The 16415-nt window shown below is 42.4% G+C and overlaps 1 protein-coding gene across 1 annotated transcript in view; it reads left to right on the plus strand.

The window, feature by feature from the left end:
• LOC143148032 (UPF0489 protein C5orf22 homolog) overlaps positions 1-16274 on the plus strand; it is a 476738-nt gene extending 460464 nt beyond the window's left edge. Inside the window, exons 5-6 of the mRNA XM_076313877.1 lie at positions 12472-12690; positions 16061-16274. Of these exons, the coding sequence (XP_076169992.1) occupies positions 12472-12690; positions 16061-16190 (349 nt within the window). The 3' untranslated portion in view covers positions 16191-16274. The remainder of the gene's footprint in view (positions 1-12471; positions 12691-16060) is intronic.
• The last annotated feature ends 141 nt before the right edge of the window (positions 16275-16415 follow it).

Genomic DNA, 16415 nt, shown 5'->3' on the forward strand with positions numbered 1-16415 from the left:
TAGTCCCACGGTGCGACCCTTTGCGCATACATCCCATCACAATGTGTCGTTTTTTCTTGTTCCGGGGCCGGTTCGCGTAATGGGCCCTTCGCACGGGCTACCTTGAGGGCTCCTTCTCCTCCATGGGCGTGATTCGATGGCACATCTGCCACGAGATTCCTTTAATTTCCGCGCCGTGTTTCTCGTCATCGCCAACGATCACGGAACATCAAACGAGGACGAAATTGTACGTTCGTGGGACTCGCGTTAACGTTCAACCGAAAGTGGAATTCCACGTGTGATTCGCGTTAACGTTTGACACAATTAAAATTTCATTTGGGTTATTCGGAAAGTTATTTCCATTTGCAAAATGGAGAATAGATAATTTAATAAAATGTCTATACGCTCTGAAAAAAATCGTGTTTTATTTGCACCGCAGAAAACGAAACGACTTTCCGAACAACCCGATACTTTCGCAGTGACATCGAACGAAAGTAAAATTTAATATTTACGACATTTGTATTTATATTCGACGAAGATTAAATTGTACGTCCTTGCGATGTGTAAATTATTAAATAGTAAATTTATAGAGTAAAAGAAAAAATGTAGAATATCAAAATACCAATTGGAAAGTATGCATGGATGTTCGGCTAATTTCCAAGTGTACCACATTTACCGTAAGAGGTGTGTCTCGTTGATTTTATTTTTTTTCTATCGTTATTAATTTTCCTTTACATTCACAGTACACGTGACATGTTACGTGCGTCATTCTAACATAAAGTTTTAGCACCTTGTTTCGTTATTTCATTCGTTACCGTTATCGGTCACGCTCTTGCAAGGCCTGTCACGACAACGTCAACTTTAAATGAAAATTGGTGCAACAAATTTACGTATATTCGCTTCACTATCACCGGCTCGACTATGAACCTTCAACGATCGACAATTTCTTTGCAATAACCTCGCAGAGTGAACTTCTCAACAAACTGTAAACTCGTTAGAGTCTTCCAATATTTCTTTTTCCTTTTCCAAAATATTAACCCAAATTATGACAGTGATAAACAAATAGAAATGAAAACGATTCACACGTCCCCGTAGCTTATCATTTCCCATTGCACAAGCTTGATATTTCCACGGCAGAGTCTTTCAATCGTAAGAATTAAAAACCAAAAGTAACGATAGAGTATACCCCTTAACAATTCGAGATCAATCAGAGAACACGATTATCTAAATTTCGTTGCATCGATTGCTTTCTAAGGTCGACCGGTTCCCTGCGCCCTTGTCATTGCGTTTGCATATTTACAGACGTCATCGTGCCTGAGAATTTGAATCGTCCACGAAAGAAGAGCGGAAGACGTAACCCTTCCTCGTACAAATTATACGAAAATTCCCCCCACTCCTCGTTACATTTTTTTTCTTTTCTTCGTGACGCGCACGATTGTGCATACGAGCACCATTTTTCATATGCGGGCTCGTTAATTCGTGCGAGATCACGTCGCAACCCGGTGATCCACCGCACAAGGGAACCTCCATCCAGTTCCATATTTGGATCGATGCTCAAAGACGAGGGTGGACGACTCGTAGAAATAAACGTCACGGAATATCTTTAATAATAGCGCTCGTATATCTTTCCACGCTCGCATACAAAGCTTTTGATAATCCTCCGAATACCTTTCTGTTGCCCAACGAACGTACACGATGGCAAGGTTCACGTGTTCGTCACGAGATGTATCTATTAATTCTTATTTCGTAACGAAATTTGTACTCCGAATCACAATTACGACGTACTTACCGCGATTAACAAAAACGATATCGTAACGAACTAATTTCCATTGGGATAAAATAATCCGTTAACGTGCATGTAAGTTGTATTAGAAAACACAAAGATTAGTGTTTTCAGAACGTAAGTAACACCAGAAAGTATTTATTGGTTCTTACTGCGTGTACTAGTACTCGCTACACGACGTACAAAATTTATATTGTGAATTATACGCAAAAGGTAGTTGTCGATCGTAGTTAGCGAAAACTACGATGTTGCAACGAGTAATTTTCCATTAGGATAAAATTTACCCGAGTAACTTGAACAGGGGGAATATATTGAGTTGTTAGGAAAGTCATTTCGTTTACCAAAATGAAGAATGTATAATTTAATAGAACGTTTACACGCTATAAAAAAAATCGTGTTTCATTTTTACCAAAAAAAAAACGAAATGACTTTCCGAACAACCTAATACTTTCGCAGTGACATCGAACGAAAGTAAAATTTAATATTTACGACATTTGTATTTATATTCGACGAAGATAAAATTGTACGTCCATACCATGGGAAAATGATTAAAGTTAACAGTACTGTAAAAAAAATCGTGTTTCGTTTTCACCAAAAAAAAAAAAAAAAAACGGAACGACTTTCCGAACAACCTGATATAATTCATTCTTTAGTCGCGTGATTACCGATCGAGTTAATAACAAGTAAAAATTGCCGTGTCTTCCGATCGTCGCGCGTAATTTGTATGCGGATAAAAGCGTCGAAAGCGCGCCTCGTCGACGAGGACGAGCAACACCGACACCGTGGTACCGTGCGCTTGCAAATTTCGGTACAAAGTGACGGTTGAAACTCGAGCACGAACCACCGCGTCGATAATTATACCGAAAAAGGAGCAACGCCTCGTATCGTTTACGGGAATCTTTCCGAAATAAATTCCCTCGAAAAACAATTCCAGTCACGACACGAGCCGGTCCGTAGGGTCGATCCGCCGCGGATTACATTCTCAGAGTGTGCCTATGCAAAACGTCGGGCAACACGCCGAAAACAAAAAAGAGGGTGGCGAGTGGGGTGGGTGGGGGTTGGGAGGGGGGTGGGTAGCGAGCGTTTTGCATAATATCAAAATTACAAAGCAGGACACTTAGCATGGGAGGCTCGTGCACGCGAAGCGATCGGAAGGGGGTTACACGTTGGTCGTCGTTGTCGTTAAGTTAATAATTGACCGTAACGCGCGCCTTTCCCGTGGAAATCGAAAAAAGCGAGCATTAATCGGTGGTCAGGCGTTTAGGGACTGACATTTTTACCCCGGAGGCCGGAACGGCGGGATATTTAGCATACTAAAGAAACCACCCGCGGGGCGCTCGGCTCCGTGGAGTATTCATTTAAAGCGAGCTCGAGGATGCAGCTTTCGAGCCCGTGCAAAAAGAAGAGGGATGGAAAAAAGAACGAAACGAGGCAAGAGAGAAAAAGTAAAGAAAGTAAGTCAGTTAATTGGGCGAGTCGAATCGATGAGATGTTAATAAGCGTTCCTCCGTCGCGGAACGAGAACCCGGGTCGCTTTCGGCGGTTGACTCGGCGAACTCGGAAGACGGAGAGTCCGACAATGAGTACGGAAAACGACCGAATCGTTCCCGTCGTGTCGCGAGAACCAACGGGGAAGGGGATCGGGGGGCGGAGGGGGCCGAAGTTCATGCCACCCAACCCCTTTCGCCCAGTCGCGACCGCCCTCGATCAAGGATAATTGCATTAATTTATTCCCGATCCGCCGCAGAAATTCCCGATCCTTCGGGCTAATTACGTTATTAAACGACCCCGCGCCGCCCCGCCGCCGCGGGATTACGTCTCTCGATAAAAATCCTCGAGAAGCAGAACGACCGTCGACTCTCTCTCTCTTTCAGTCACTCACTCTGTCTCACTCTTGGCTTCTCGTCTTTCTCTCTCGCTACTGTTAAATTGCAATTTGTACGAATCACGACCGCGGAAATGCAAGGACGGGGGACAGGGCGAAGGAAGTCGAGAGTTCTTAAAAAATTATTACTACCCGAGCCACCACCCCCCGTACCGCCGAGAGGGGCGGTGGGGTATTCATTCGAGATCGATAGAGACGAGTGACAAAGGGAAAGTTCGTTAAGCCGTTCCCCGTACAAATTGTCGGTCGCGTTCGCAATTAAAGCCGTTCTCCCACCTGGAGCGACGCGACTGCGCCGCGAGCATGGAGAAACTACGGGAGAGTATCGAGTAACGAGACATTTCTCGGGAAACAAATGACGCGAGAGTGGTTTCGGTTGAGCGAAGATCGAGCCGGTGTATGGCCGTTCTTTCGCTTGGACGGTGCAACTCGAATGGAGAAGTCGATCGCGAGACGGTCACTTGCGCGTCTAACCTTTGCACGGCGTATCTACTTTTCTCGAGGGTACGAAATTATCGTAGGACGATTAGCTGGACGTTTGTTGGGGCAATTGCTTCGCGACAGTCGCTCAGTACGTAGGATAACTTATGGTGATTTCGTAAAAGTATTAGCGTCGCGTTTTTTAGGTGGAAGAACAGCTTAAGGTTTTCGACGCGCAAGAAATTGTCGAGTGGTAATATTCTTTTCGATTTTCAGTTGGTTTGTTTAGGTGGAAGAACAGCTTAAGGTTTTCGACAAGCAAGCAATTGTCTCTGTTCTCAGTTGGTTTGTTTAGGTGAAAGGCAGCTTAAAGTTTTATTGTACAAGTAACTAACAAGTGATAATTTATCGCGTTGTAGTCACTTCATTTCGGTGGAAGTACAGCTTAAGTTTTCGACGTACAAATAACTATTAAGCGATCATTATTTCCATCGCGTAGAAGTTGCTCAGTTAAAGTGGAAGAACAGCTTAAAAGTTCACCTTGCAAGCGACTGTTGATCGATAATAAATATTTTTACCGCGTTACTTTTTTCAAGTGGAAGAACAGCTTAAAGTTTCGACGTACAGTAACTGTCGAGTGATTATTTTTCAGTCGCATCGTAATCAATTTTTTCAGATAGGACAACTTGAAGGTTCGACGTACGAACAATCGTCGAGTGACAATTTTCTCGATGAGAGATTATTTTTCTCTTAGGCGAGAGAATGGCTTAAGATGCCCGTCCGGAGAATTTTGTTCCTTGTATCGGTGAAACGCGTCTCTTAGGGGCTAGCGTGGGATCGTTCTCTCGTACAGGGAGGCCCAACTATCTGGTTTCCTGCGCGATCGTGTCTTGGAATAGGTTAAGAACAGCTGATGCCCGTGCACAGGATATCATTTACATAAGGCCCTGATTCGTGGCACGCCAGGATCGCGTCGTCGGTTTCGTCTATACCGAAGACACGTACCCTTGCACGGTTACCGCATGAAATTTATAATTAGTAGGGACTGGTTTCATGCAAATGTTCGCAATAATAGCGACGACTTGCACCGCGGACGCGTCGTATCGTGTTACCCGTGTTTTATCTCGTTAAATATTCTTGCACGGGTAGTTATGTAAATCCCGTGACGACGTTACTTTTGGTAAAAACCGTGAACGCTATCTCGTCTTATTTATCGGACAGAAATTACGTCGCGAATATTATTAAAAGGGATTGAAGGGTAACTTGTATCGTAACGAGAATGTTCGGTCGAACTCTTTAATAAAAAGAAAGAAATTAATGATACACGGACAGCCTGTAATTGAATCCATCAACCGCTACCTGAGATTCATTTTCATCGTGACTGCTCGCCGATACTTGAACGTACTCGCAATTCGTGAGCTCCGGTTCGTTCGTGTGAATTTCAATTTCAGAGAATCGAACAACGGGATTAACGAGATCCCGGTTAACTTACGGATTGACATTTTTTTTTCTTTTTTTTTTCGTATTTAACGAACGTGTGAATTCGTTCGTTTCTTCTGGATTAAAATTCGTAGAAATGAACCGTCGCTCGGAATTTATGTTAAGGATGAGAAAAGATACGAGCGAACAATCAAGGTGAGAATAAATCTTTGACGCCGGTGGTACCTTCCGCATTCAATTATCACGGCAAAGGAGAAGACGAAAGAAACGAAGGAGAGAGCGGGGAGTGGAAAAAAAAACAAGAAGAAAGGCGCATACATCAAAACGAAACGGCCCTTCGGAATTTCTAATGAAGTGTGTGAACTTCAACCCGTTTCCTAGGCGTAACCTAATTAAGTCCCGAACGCGTATGCAAATTTTCGCTCAGCGGGACACACGGAGGTTAAAACCAGCCTCCCTTTACCGCCATTTTCCCTCTTCCTTCCACCTTCGTGCGGGGAAAACGTTCGTACTTCGATTCTGCACGGCACGCATTCGCAGTCGTCGACGGATCGACCGTTAATTAATTAATTTTATGTGAAGGGGTCGAGCCGAATTCCGTTGCAAGATTGAAATGTTCAACGGTACCGATAGAAAGAAAAGAATTCCAACTAATTAGCTTTCCATTCGTAGAAACGAGGACCTTTGTTGAAAGAATACTAATTACAAGTTCGTTTTATTGTTCCCACCACCGTACCCTTCCGTGTTGTCGAAATGTATTTTTTATTCGAAAGAATGTAAAAATTTACATTTTCGACAACTTCCTTGAAGAAAACTATCGCGTGTGCAAGGTTGTTAGGCAATTTAGGAAAATAAATTAATTATCAGAGAAAAATGTGTTTAATATAATACTAAATCTATGCATAGTTTTCATTTTCATTTCACGTTACGTATTTGTTCGATCGATTAACTCGTAAATACATCCTGCGACTTGTTAATGACTCCTTGTAATCTTTTGATGCAATTTCTCGGATATATTTCTCAAATACATTATCCACTGTTTCTTAGTATCGTTTGACGTGAAACCCATCTTCGACACTTTTACATCTTTTTCGCGTGAAATAAACGTCTGTCCATCGTTCGCTAATTAATTTCTAATTGTCTCACAAATTCTGGGATTGAAATTCGTGAAAGTAACAACCGTTTGTAGATAAACTTGATAACAGTTTAACTAAGTCTCTGTGTAGCATAGAGGATCGTTTATAATATTGGATTAAAAAGCAACGAAATCGTTTGGTAATTTCCTGGTTATTTCGAGCGAACGTATTTCATTGGAGGAAGAATCGAAAAATTTGAAAATATATCAGAAAGAACCTGTGTTGGTCGCTTTGTCGGGGATCTCTTTAACTTGTGGCGCGGTGCATCAAAGCGCAACCTGCGTGTCCCACGGTGCAGCTGAATGCATCGTATATCGACAATAGTGTCGATGGTTCGATGGGGATGAATATCTATTGATTGGCGAAGCCACCCCTCAGAATCGCCTCGATATATAGGCGTATATACCTGCCGCAACCCCAAATATGTTTGTGCTACCTGCGAGTATGCAGCAAATTATCCTGTTTTCAGTGGCACGTGCCACGAGTCAGGTACATCTACGATATCTGGCGCACATCGCTGTCCTTTTCACTTTTAACGATCGTATCGGGTGTCGAAACGGTATCGAAGTTATACGTTAAAATAAAAACGCCTACAAATCGGTAAATACCAATGAGAGGAACGTTCAAAAAAATATCAAACTAAAACTTTAAAATAATGAACATTTTGAGGTACTCTGTACTCAGAGCAATGAGAGAAGGATCTGTTTGAATCATTTCATTTTATTAGAATATATTTCACATATAAATACAAAGCAGTTTTTATAGATTAGTTTCATGTTTCACCTTGTTTTCAAGTTAGTGACTTTTTTTTTATTTTATCCTGCGTCTACTGTCGAGAATTGAAAAGAATTATTCTAGGAGGAACGTAGATCCTATTGGTCAGAATTATTACTCCTTCGTAACATTTCCAAGACCTCGAAGCCAACACGAAATGAATTTACTTCTAAATTATGACTACGTGTTATAATACACTTTGTGTAAAAATTACCCGATATTTACAATACCTCTACGAAACCTCGGTCTAACATCAATTATTCAGCGTATATTTCACGATAGTACGGTTTCGTTCAGACATTTCGAAAATTGTCACTCACGTCGATTGAAATTACAAACTCGACGAACGCTTCGTATCGATTTGTTTCCATATGGAAATTATAATTACAAAGCCGACCGACACGCATAACGGATGCGCGTTTTAAATACCAACACGGCGAGCTTTTACCTCCGATCACACGCATGATCGCGGCTAGATCCACATCCATTAAGAATTGGTAACTCGATATCGGGTTATTGTCCTAACGTACTCGACGCACATGCCAACGAAAGTTTGCTTACTTATGCAGGATAGGCCGAAGAAAACGATACATTTATTATACGGCATACACCGAAGAAAGAGATACATTTATTATGCAGGACGTCTAAACAATGTGTCGGACGAGTTTGCTCGTCAGCGGTGTTTGTTCATGCGCACGATTTCATATCGCGTTGAATATTTCTAAACCGGAAGTAGAAGGGACCTAAGCTATACCGTTACGAAGTTTATGCATATCTTTCCACACCGATATTGCCGACACACGTAACGTACGTAGAATAATATTTTACAAAGACACATCGGAGAACATCGATTCTCTGTATCTACTTCAAAGAGAAAGACAATCGAGTACAGTGTATTGCTAATATTACATCGATGAATATAAACTGTACGTAAAAATGTAATTCTAGTACAACCTGGTAAATTTCCAACGTAGTTTCCAGTTCGTACAATCAATATTCTCGTTACACTTACAATTGGTATTTTCGTTTCCCCGAAATTTTAGTAATTATTTTCGCGTTCGTATAAATGAAGCACCTCGAAAACTGTACACACGCGTACGTGCCAGTTTCCTCGAAAAATGTTACGTGTAATCAATCATGCTGTCCAAGACTTTCGTACATCGATTGTCGCTAATTGTGACCTGCCCACGTAATCGAACGATCGATGAAAACCGAGTCGAAATAATCGAACGATAAACGAAGCCTCGGATTCCGCGTAAAATTTCACTCGATTTTCCAAAGATCTCGATCCGCTCGCGCATCGTTCTCCTTTCCGTAAAAAGGGAAGTGAGTTAAGATACGTTGACTCGAGAATTCCTAGAATGGATCCGAATAAACGTAGAAAGGTAACGCACGGTAAATGTCGATGAATAATTCTGAAATTGTCGAGAGTATCGATTACGTTCCGAGAAGCCGGTTGCCGTAGTCGTGAGAGAGAAAAAGCAACGAAGGCCCCCTCGTATCCGGATACGTTCCTGTCCTGTCAGTCGTATGTCAACCCTCGTTGTTTTTTTGCCGCGCTCTTAATAATTGATCATCTGATTACGATACATTATACCCCCCTTTTTCTACTTTGGTACACCGTCAGAGGGCATTATTCGTGCACCGAGGGAAACAGAGCAAACGGGCGCAACAGAGAGGGAAACTTTTTCTTCCGTCGCCGCCCGGCGAGGGACGGCCATTTGCATATAGGCCCCCTTATCGACAAATACACCGGGGGCGCCCCTCGTAATGAGGGCCCCCTCCCCTCGCTCACCGTCCCTCTTTCCTTTATTTTTTTAACATGGACCGCCATTGTCCGTTAACTCATTCGACGTGGCGGCGTGGACCAGCTTCGTATCTCCCTTCCTTCCTCGTTATCCTCTTCATCTTCCGTTCTCCGTCTCTTTGTCTATCGTATCGTCTCACCCTAGGTACACCTCTATCTCTCTCTTTCTCTATATATATATCTCTCTTTCTCTGTCTCGTTCTCCCTCTTCAACCCCGTTTGTCGTCGCCAAACGCGTACGACGTTTCAAGCTGAACCGCGTGTTCAAGGAAGGAAAAAAAAAAGTGTGACGGGGAATAACAAAACCGGTTGCACGTCGAAAAATATGAATCATAGAGATAGAAGCTGGAACGGTGAAAGCGTCGGAGATTCCACCGTGACATCTGCTTTGCGAGATAAATGCAACGGGAAAGAAGAAGAGGAGAGAGAGAAAAAAAAAAAAGATATTAACCGGGGGGACGCGATAGCCGATAAAACTATCGCGCACAATTGCAATCCCGAGATCTATGAGAACGGATGACGATCGTTGGATCTGAACGCGAAGGTCTGCACACGCTCGAACGACTTTACTCGCCGACAGATGGATTTTCCGTACAATTGATCGACCAAGTGCCTAATCCGTGGCAAAAAGTGTGAGTTTTCGCGTTAGGAAGAGAAGTTATAGCGTGGCAATTTTTTCGATCGATTCGATCCCTGAACGGGGTGTTTCTAAATTAAACGATCGGAGTGCTTCTATGTGTTCTACGAGTATTAAAATGTGCATAAAAACAATCTTCGATCGGTTTGTTCGGATTTCATTACCTCGAAATAGAAACACTTGCGAAATGGGAGTAGCGATAGGATTTCAAATTAACAATTTTTAACTTACAATGTCACCTACACTGTAAGAAAGTTATAAGGATTGATTTCAATTAGAGTCTTGCGTGTTCAATTGACCTTTGTGCGTTGTTATTTCACATTTAACGTAAAGCGGTAGCGTACCTCGAATAAACTCTCTCTTAACAAACAACGAAGGGACTATGTTCACCTGTATGGAGAGGATACAACGATCGGGAAAAATGGCGGGAAAATCAACGTGAAAGTTTTCGAATTGGCGAGTTTACGCGATTATAATTCCTTTGACTTCGCCAATGGAAAATGTCGAGTGGAGAGACGACGCGTTTTTCTCGCGAAGAAAATACCGGTGTACGGTTAATCAACAAATGGTTTCGGGAAACTTGTAAGCTTAGACAGGCGTTCTAAACGAAAAAGCGAGTATTCCGCGCGGTTTTCATCGTTTTCGGGGGTAGCAGGTCGTATAAACCACGGAACTGGTTTCGTATCCTCGAGAGACCGATCGTTACCGACTTCGTTACACAACTGTTAGGATAATCTGCGGCGAGAATCATGAGCCGTGATACATGTATACGGGCCATGTATAGGTATGTCCGGCCTCGGGGTGAGGGCAGGTGTACCTTCCGAGAGAATAATTAATATTCAGCGAGGAAAAAGTGGGCGAGAGCCCCGACGATGGTCTTCTGTTATGAACAGTTAGCGCGTTAGCAAACGGGCACATCGCTTCTAGACACGCAGCTGGTCCTCCTGGAGAAGTATTCGGGCCAATTACGCTCGTCTTGTCCATTCTTGAACCGTAATTGTTTAACAATTGAACCGGTTGACAGCAGCGCTGAAACTTTATCGGAAGTAATTTCGTACTCCTGATCTTCGAACCGTTCAATTTCTGGACACTGATCTTCCTCTAGGATTAAATAACGAATCTCTGGTAGAAAGACACGCAAGAAGATGTAGAGTTTTAATATTATGAAGTAGTAGAGTTTTAAGTTTTAATATTGTATGCAAAAGGATGCTTCGGGCCAATTACGCTCGTCTTGTCCATTCTTGAGTCGTAATTGTTTAACAATTGAACCGGCTGACAGCAGCACTGATATTTTATCGAAAGCAATTTCGTACTCCTGATCTTCGAACCGTTCAATTTCTGGACACTGATCTTCCTCTAAGATTAAATAACGAATCTCTGGTAGAAAGACACTCAAGAAGATGTAGAGTTTTAATATCGTGAAGTAGTAGAGTTTTAATATTGTACGCGAAAGAATAAACGTGGTAAGATTTCGAGTTTCTTAATTTCCATTTCGATCCTTCCTCAATTTGAATGCCTCTTCTGAAAACGTGGAATATCAGAGAAACAAGGAACAGCGGTATGGTAACGAATCTAGAGCAAAGAATAGTGCACAGGTTGCGGAAGAAGCTTACCGGATTATTTTTCCTTCCACGAGGTGATACATTGCTAGAAGAGGCCCGTAATTGTGAGTGAAAAACAAAAAGAGAGAAAAGAAAAAAAAACAAGAAAGAAAATGTGTCAAAGTTCCAAAGCACCGTTCATCGCGAAAATGCTGAAAATGCAATTTCACGAGCACGTTGCAATTCGCTAACATAGATATCAGCAATCTTCGACTAAAATCTCGGTAGCCTTGATAACGAAAGCGTACAGTCTCGCGGCGCAGGACGAATTGCAGCTGCAGAAAACGAGGAAAACTTGTGATCAGATAAGGGCGAAAGTGGAGGCGAGCGCGGATATAAAGGAGTTGGAGAAAAAGAGATAGCGGAAGGGGCACGGAGGGGTAGCGGAGTACAAATTACGACCACCCGGAACTGGTCTCGTGGCCGTGTTAACTTTCGTCGCGTGCCTTCAGGAAATGCCTCAACTTTTGCAGCCACGTGTTATCGTCGGGGTATTATAAACTTTCCATTGCTCGGCCTTTCCCTCTCCATTCCTTTTCCCTTTCCTTGTTTGCTCTCGTTATTTACGACGCGTTAACGAAATTTCCAGCCCGACCTCGCGCTCTCTCGTAAAGCTTCCATCCGAAGTCCAACTTTATAGAATCTTGCTCCAATTTTTCGTGTTTCTAATACCTGATTCTCGAGCGGTTCAAAATACAACATTTACATTGTACAAAACCAAACGAGACTCCACGATACGTATCGTAACGAAATTCCAAAGGGTCGAAATCAGACGAATTTAAGATTTTACAAAATTAGGTGCTGCATACATTTTTAGTAACCGATAATGTATGAATATATTAAGAAGGAACTTGGTACGTTGTCCTTTAAATTTGAAACTTGTGGTTCTTCTGATACTTCTGGTTTACAATTATCATAGATGTAGTGTTTTTGGAAACGATTGAAACCGATTTTAGGGGAGTTGCTCTATTGTACATATATCTTGAGCGAAGCATGTTTTTATTTTCAGGTACGAGGCGGTGCAACTGATTTTCCACGAGGTGACGAGTGTCTACAAGCAATCGGAGGTTGATTGGAAATTAGTGCACGATGCAGGGTGTACCAGAGACGACACCGACTTACCAGATCACGTCACCACACGAACCGACATTGACCGTCTAATCAGTAGCACCTTCAGATCGTTCCTGACCGCTTTGCCAGTTTCCCCAACGATCGTAACAATCGCAAGGTAAAAATAAAAAACGCTAATCTTTTTAAGGATCTCCTTGTAAAAAGCAAAAGAACAAATTCTTGGTAGCTGACAAAGTAATTTTCTTGTTAAATCATCTCGCAAGTATACCGTAAAATTGTTCAATTCTAACAATTGACTAAAACATTTTAACCAGTTCTATACTCCAAAAGGATGAAAAGAAAAAGTTGGTAGCCATTCCTCGACGATGTCGTTAAACGGTTTCAAATAACGAATAATTTCATTGGATAAACGTTCGATAAAGTGACGAATTCACCGAGTACCGGTACAAAAAAAAAGATTTTAAAACAACTAACCATACACTAGCACTTCCCACGAGGGAAACTTGTCCCAACTAAGTTAATGGAATTACATTCTCATCGTGATCCATTAACTCGGAAAGTTTCCCGTTGATTTTCGCCTCATTTTTTCCTGTCGTATCCTCTCGATCTACCAAAAAAACATAATCACTTCGTTGTTCTCTAACAAAGAATTTTCATGCTACATAAAACTCCAAAAGTCCTTTCGTCCTGCACTAACCGTTATTCCTCCCACATTGCATTCGTTTTTCTCGAAAATTGTCATTCCATCAGTATCCAGTTAATTTCTTTCTACACCTAATCGATGTCATCGAACCGGCCTAAATAACAAATAAGATAATCGATAAACGTTCCGTAAAATCGAGAGTCCACCGAAGCCGATGGAATATTGCAAACTGTTTCCACAGATCGAATAAAAAAATGAAGATAAAGGGGAGAGACTTTCGGAACGAGATGTTCGTCTCGAGAAGGGTGGAATGTGTCAGTGACCAATGATAGAAAATTCGACGGTGAAATGTTTTTAAAGAGCGTCAAATTGAATTCCAGCTAATTTCTTTCCACACCTAATCGATATCATCGAACCGGCCTAAATAACAAATAAGATAATCGATAAACGTTCCTTAAAATCGAGAGTCCACCGAAGCCGATGGAACATTGCAAACTGTTTCCACAGATCGAATAAAAAAATGAAGATAAAGGGGAGAGACTTTCGGAACGAGATGTTCGTCTCGAGGAGGGTGGAATGTGTCAGAGTGACCGACAATGGAAAGTTCTAAGGTGAAATGTTTTTAAAGCGCGTCAAATTGAATTCCAGCATCGTCGGTCTCTATCGAAAGTACAACGCCAGGGTCGCAGATGGCGTGGAAGAAGATGCTGGGAGGGCTGGAAATAGAGAAAAAGGGAGGATCGTAGGGGAGGCATGGTTGGGCCGGGCGAAGGGTGGGTTCATGGACGTTCGGGTACCATCAAGCCCCACCTTCCATGTGGGCAAGGGGTGGCCTCGTAAGGGGTGCACAAAATCAAACCCCGACCTTTCGACACTCGTTGTCAGATGTCTCTGTCTTCGATGTCCCGCGACAGATGCTAATTATTCCTTTATCTCCGTTCTACGCTCTAGTTGGCCGGATGATTAAGGCGAGACACGGTAATTCGTTTCTCAATTTCGCCGGCTCGTAATAAACACGCTACAACGGGGGAAATTATACTTCGCGCGTTTGATACGGGGTATGCGACGACCGCTGCTAACGATCCCATGGCGACACGTGCGACGGTGGAGAAATTCCTGACAGTATGGAATCTCGAAGATGGATACTTTCCAATTTTTTTTCGTAGAATGTAACGATTTTTTCGTTGCAACGTGCTACGTTATTTGTAATTTTGTTTATCGTTACGTGCAAGCGGAAGTAACGTAACGATGTTGTATTTATATATCGATATGTCACACGTGTGAACACTGCTTTACAATTGAGCTCTGGATAGGAAAATAGTGGAGAGACCTGTTCCACTGTTTCCCTTGGCAACAGTCGTTTATGTGGTTTGATAACTACCTTTGTAGGATTTAATGCAAACACTGATGCAAAACGATGTATAAAATTTATTTAAAGACGGAATAAAATATTGTATAATGTGAAGATTATACAACGTTCGTAACGTCGATGAGAATACTTGGAAAAACTGTTGGTCGTTTGGAAATACTCGATGAATTTCAAACGCTCTAAAGAATAGGTATCTAGTACAGCACAGAAAGGAGAGTAACTTGAGAAACGATGATTCACGTAAACTTTCGTTATTTTATTTTTCAAACGATGACTAAATGTTACGATAAGTTCCACAAAACGGTAAAACGTTCCCGTGGTATTCGTTCGAGGAGCAAAATAATTTTAAAGCGAACCCGACTTGTTTAACGATCCCGTGTCCTCTCGTGGAATTGACCAATAACGAAATTGCGAGCCAGAAGTGCGAACGAAAATAATAACATCAACCGTAAACGGTTGATTTGGCGCCATCTCGTGATAAAATTAGGGAAACGGTATTCGGACTTCCGGCGGTGCCAGAAAAAAATCGATTTCATCCCACTCGGCCCACTTCCAACCCTCGACGATCCGTTCCTCTCCACCCCCGGCGCTCTTAACTTCCGGGGAAGACGCGAAAACGCCGCCGGATGTCGCCTCTGGACGGCACCGAGGTTCTCTTGCAGCTTGCCAGACGGCGATTAAACAGAAACAAAAAGCGAGAGCGAGAATTACGAGGAAAAATGGATTATTCGCTGCAGTGGAACCCGAATCAACGCGAGTTAGTCCCCGCCCGGTCTTCGATCGGAATTTTTATCGTTGCAACGTGCATCCCCTAACGCGTTTTCTCAATTTTAGCCACGATATTTGCATCGTTCGATTGCATCGAATTCTTTATTTTACGCTCGAAAGTAGGGGAAAATTTCTTCCTTTAATTATAACGTCCACGGAGGAATATTTAAAATTATTGCTTAATCAGCGAGAAAGAAAAGTGTTGCGTAATTTAAAAACGCGTAGTACTCGATAAGAGTGAAACCCATGCGGTTGTACAATATTCCGTGAACGTAAATTCGAGTCTTCTTCGAGAAAAATACAATTTTTTGTCACACTATCGCAAGTCACGATATGTGCATTATTCCGTTTCGATAAATTTTTATTTTGCACACAGAAGTAGAAAAATTTTTTCTCCTTAATTATAACATCCACGTAGGAATTCACAATTATAAATACTATTAATATTTACAATTACTTTTTAATCAACGAGGAAGGAAAGTGTTCCGTAATTTAGAAACACGTAGTACTCGATAAGAGTGAAACCCGTGCGGAATATCCCGTGTGAACGTAATATTCAATTTTTTGTTACACTGTTGCGAGTGACGCAATCATTACCGTTTTTTCCATCCTCGTAGGACACTTTTCCCTTCGTCCTTAACCCTCCCCCCCTGCACTCTCGAATTCTCGAAGGTTTCGATTCGAGCGGGACGTTAACGTGGCCACTTGTCGAGGGAATTGTAAGCCGGATAAATTCTATTCTTTCAGGTCCAGCGAGGACGAGTACTGCCCCCCGGAAGACGTTGATCAAATACAATTCGGAGTACTCGAGGAACTTCGTCAGCGTCTAGGAGAGGTGGACATCAAGCTGGCGTATCAGGAGGAGGAAACATTCTAAGAGCCGAAAGAATAAATACCACGTCTTCCGTTCCCTTTTATAAAATGTATCGTTCGTTTCGAACACAATAAACGTTTCTGTGAAAATGTATCCAACTTCGTTAATCCGGCCCACTCGAGAACGAGTTCGTCGTTTAAACGTTCCGTGGCAACGATCCCGCGGGGGCGAAATGAAAAAGCTCGCGAAGGGGATCAATTACACCCGGTTCCAGTAGCAAAGGGAAAA

Source organism: Ptiloglossa arizonensis, chromosome 6 (assembly GCF_051014685.1).
Source record: "Ptiloglossa arizonensis isolate GNS036 chromosome 6, iyPtiAriz1_principal, whole genome shotgun sequence".
NCBI classification, from domain to species: domain Eukaryota; kingdom Metazoa; phylum Arthropoda; class Insecta; order Hymenoptera; family Colletidae; genus Ptiloglossa; species Ptiloglossa arizonensis.